The sequence below is a fragment of the Oncorhynchus mykiss genome, chromosome 28 (assembly GCF_013265735.2).
Source record: "Oncorhynchus mykiss isolate Arlee chromosome 28, USDA_OmykA_1.1, whole genome shotgun sequence".
Taxonomy (NCBI): domain Eukaryota; kingdom Metazoa; phylum Chordata; class Actinopteri; order Salmoniformes; family Salmonidae; genus Oncorhynchus; species Oncorhynchus mykiss.
Genome location: NC_048592.1, coordinates 12,698,711 through 12,702,926, shown reverse-complemented (window position 1 = coordinate 12,702,926; position 4,216 = coordinate 12,698,711). Strand labels below are relative to the sequence as shown.

Below are 4,216 nucleotides of genomic sequence, written 5' to 3'. Positions count from 1 at the left end.
TGTCTGGTGGAAAGAAAAATTAACCATATATTCCTCGGGGAAAATTGCCTGTGCTTAGCTCCATTCTGTTTATTTATTATCCTGTATAACTCCCCAGTCCTTAACGATTACAAGCATTACAAGCATAGCCATAACATAACATGATGCAGCCACCACTATGCTTGAAAATATGGTGAGTGGTACTCAGGGATGTGTTGAATTGGATTTGCCCCAAACATAACATTTTGTATTCAGGACAAAAAGTGAATTGCTTTGCCACATTTTTTGCAGTATTACTTTAGAGCCTTGTTGAAAACAGGATGCATGTTTGTATTCTGTACAGGCTTCCTTCTTTTCACAATGTCAATTAGTTTAGTATGGTGGAGTAACTACAATGTTGTTGATCCATCCTCAGTTTTCCCCTATCACAGCCATTAAAGTCTAACTGTTTTAAAGTCACCATCTGCCTCATGGTGAAATCCTTGAGGGGTTTCCTTCCTCTCCGGCAACTGGGTTAGGAAGGACGCCTGTATCTTTGTAGTGACTGGGTGTATTTATACACTATAGAAAGTGTAATGAATAACTTCCCAAGTGAGCCAGACTAAAAATATAATAAAAGCAACAATACAGTACACAGCAGTAGCTTTAAATAAATGTCATCTCATCTCCTACATGGAGTTGGTTTTGAACACCTGTGCCTTTCTTTTTTGGAGGGGTAAGATTTTATCAAATGTTTTGAAACAATACAAACATACAAACAACTACATCACACCTGCCCAGACCAACATGTTATCACCCTCAGCATCACTCTCCGGCAACATGGCCTCCAACTGCACTATTTTGCTTCTTGCCGTCGACATGACTCTGCCATTATGCTGTTGAATTTGTCAAATTTGTCTCTTGTATAATTAATTCTATCCATTAGTTAACACTGGATTAAGTGTACATTTTCATTTACTGTAATTTCGTTAGCTATGTTCCAACATTCCCTCCATCTTGTGCCAACATCAGTTCCTTTTAAGTCTTGGTTCCAATAGTTAATTTTTTTCTAAATGATTGTCAGTTGGGTAGGCTCTCTGCAAGGTTTTATATAGCTTACCTATCATATGAATATCCTTGTCTGACTCAAATAGGATTCCCTCAAGATTGCTCAGATTAAAAAAAAAAAAGATTCCAAATTTAAATTCTGTGATATATAAAACTTGCTTTCCAAAATTGCTTTCTAATGCTGTCATGGAAATAAATGTATTTCCTATAACAAAGTCATTTACGGTTTCTATGCCTTTTAGTTTTTCCATGTGGCCCAATTTATTGGTGAATTCTGAAAAGCTATCCAAGGATTGTTTTTTTAGGGAGTGATATTGTTTCTTGTAGAATATGCTACATTTTCTCCCATGTTGTTTATTTTTCTTAACTATGAAGAGGTTAATGTTCTTAGCTTTGTCCTTTGAAAATAGATACATGAAAAGATTCTGGGGATGACCAGGCACATCTTCCTCTTAAGCGCATTTAACTATATAAGGCAAGTAAAAGCCTCAGCGAGTTGATACAATTCCAAGTCTGGAAGGTTAAAACCACCATCAAGGAAGACTTTTGTTTATATTCTATGAGACTTATTTACCCATATAAAGTCTGTTGTGACCCAGTATACTTTCTGGGTAATTTGTATTACCTAGAATACATACTAAAACTTTGGGACCCATGCCATTCTGAAGAGGTCTATCTAGAACCTAAAAGGGTACTTTGGCTGTCCCCATAGGAAAAACCTTTGAAGAACCCTGTTTGGTTCCAGGAAAAACCCTTTTGGGTTCAATGTAGAACCCTTTCCACAGATGGTTCTAAATTGACCCCAAAGGGTTCTACCTGGAATCAAAAAGAGTTCTCCTATGGGGACTGCCAAAGAACCCTTTGGAAACCCTTTTTTCTAAGAGTGTACTTGTTAGATGTACTGTATGATAAGACTGTTCCATTTAATAAGGTCTGCTTTCATATTGTTGAGTAATGGGATAAAGTTAACTTTATATATTTTGTTGTAGTTCACTTACAGATAACATATGTGCATTTCTAATACTTTCTGTAACCCTTTCCTATTACTCACTGGCTTTACAGGACAGATTCTTTTCTATCTATGTCAGCTTTCAATTATGCAATATCTACTTTCCAATTGACTCTAAGCATAAACAAAAATATTTATTCCAGTCATTTTCAAAGAGAGAACAGGTAAATTATTTTTCATCGAAATTAACACAGCAATTATATCCAGTTATTGTAATACTGTAACACATTTTACTGTACTATGTACTCTAGATAAATGAATGTTTAGGCACATCGTTTATAATAATCATCATCAGATTAACAGTTGTCAAAACGTTGTCAAAGGCTGGTTTGTGTCAGTCAACCATTTTTAAAATCTGAGTCTGTATCTAAACTGGATGTCTCTGGTTGGATGCATGGACCCAAAGCCCCAGCGCTTGGTGTCAATATCAGGTATTTTTTCATCTGGGTTCTTGAGCTCAAAGTCAAAGTATGTGAGCATGAGGAAGACAAACTGCTTCAGCTCATTGGTGGCGAAGAAGCGTCCTGGGCACATAGTGATCCCAGCACCCCACGGCATGTTGTAGTATTTAATTTTTTTCCCACCTTTGTAAAAGTCTGTCTTTTTACCCCCCTCTGCTGTCAGGAAGCGATCATACTTGTAGGTGAGTGGGTCCGGGTGGACCTCTGGGTCCATCTGGACGGCAGTGTAAGGAAACAGGGCTACTCTGTCTCCTTCTCTGATGCGGTACTCGTTTCCATCTGCCATCTTGAGGGACATGTCCTGGAGCACGGCCCTGGTGAGGACGGGGGCGGAGGTGAGGCGGAGGGTCTCCTCCACGGCGCTGTCCAGGATGGGCGTCTTTTGCAGCATGTCCTGGGTCAGGTTGATGAAAGGGCCTTCGTGTTTCACCTCCTGGCCCGTCTCCTTCAGCACCTCCTCCACTTCCCCCTGCACGGCCCTCATGGCGTCTGGGTGCTTCATGAGGTAGAAGAGCAGCCAGAAGGCAGCAGGGCCTGTGTTGCCCTGTGAGGCCCAGAGGAGAAGCAACATATACCTGTCCTGCATGAAGTCCTCCATGCCGTGCTCCTCCCTCTCCTGCTGCTGATCGCGCACCCAGACACTGATGTTCTCCTTGGTCTTCACCTTCTGCACTGAGAGCATTTTCCAGAACAGCCTCTTCAGCCTCTCCGCCTCTCTCTTCTCCCATGGAGGCAGGACCCCATAGGCCAGATTGGGGAAGAGCTGGTCATACTTACGGAACTCAAGGAAGAGCTCCTGGGACTCCACTCTGTCGACCTCTCTGGCTTTCTCCATGCTCTTTGTGGATTTTGGTGTCTCATTACCGAACAGAGCCAGGTAACCTGCCCTGAAGACAATGTTGTAGCTGTAGTTGAACAGACCGTCCTCATTCCAGGGCATATGGTTATTATCCCCCGTCCCTACACTGTGCAGCATCAGATTCTGTAGGTTGCTCATCATAGCCTGTGTCATGACCACTAAACCGTCCCCCATCAGGTGCTTGTTGCTGGACATCTGAGGAAACCTGTGGTCGGAGTGGTAACTAAACACTTTCTGAACCAGCTTTTGTGCAAACTTGCTGAAGTCCAGTTTGGTGCGGGCCTCCTTCACAATCGTCCCGAAGGACCGAGGGTCCATAAGGAATGTGAAGTAGAATCCTCCCAGCTGCACAGTGAAAATATCCCCATGCTTCCTCTTCATCCTCTCCAGGAACTTTGCTGTGTCCCTGCGGAACTCAAGGACGTGGCCCAGCCAGGGAATGGGGCCCCGGTCCAGGGGGGGTTCCCCTGGTCGACACCACCTGAAGGCCCCCAGGAGGTAGAGTCCCCCTAAGACAGAGGCTAACAGAGCCAGAAGGATCGGCAGCAGAAAGCCCATTGTCCTTTCCTCTTCGTTCTTTCAGAGCACATCTGTGCCCCAGCTTAAGTGTATTTTGTGTTTTCGATACCCATGACTCATGCTCCTCCCCCTCCTTTCACAGTGAGAGTGCCATTAGTATTCTAAGCACTAGGACACAGCAATGTTCTCGCAATGAAATGAAACGTGTCTAGTATATTAATATCAAGGAAAAGCATTGTTTATACATAGCTCTGCCTCAAGTATATGCATTTAGATGGCTCAGGGCCAGGACCATGCAGGTTTCAGCTGGTTTCAGTCAGGAGACTACAGAGAGATTTTGTG

At 42.9% G+C, this 4,216-nt stretch overlaps 1 protein-coding gene across 1 annotated transcript; it reads right to left on the bottom strand.

The window, feature by feature from the left end:
* Positions 1-1,978: 1,978 nt before the first annotated feature.
* Positions 1,979-3,956, bottom strand: LOC110508572 (5-beta-cholestane-3-alpha,7-alpha-diol 12-alpha-hydroxylase). Its single transcript, XM_021589168.2, has one exon. The coding sequence runs from the start codon at positions 3,911-3,913 to the stop codon at positions 2,384-2,386; it is 1,530 nt and encodes a 509-aa protein (XP_021444843.2). The 5' UTR covers positions 3,914-3,956; the 3' UTR covers positions 1,979-2,383.
* Between the last annotated feature and the right edge of the window lie 260 nt (positions 3,957-4,216).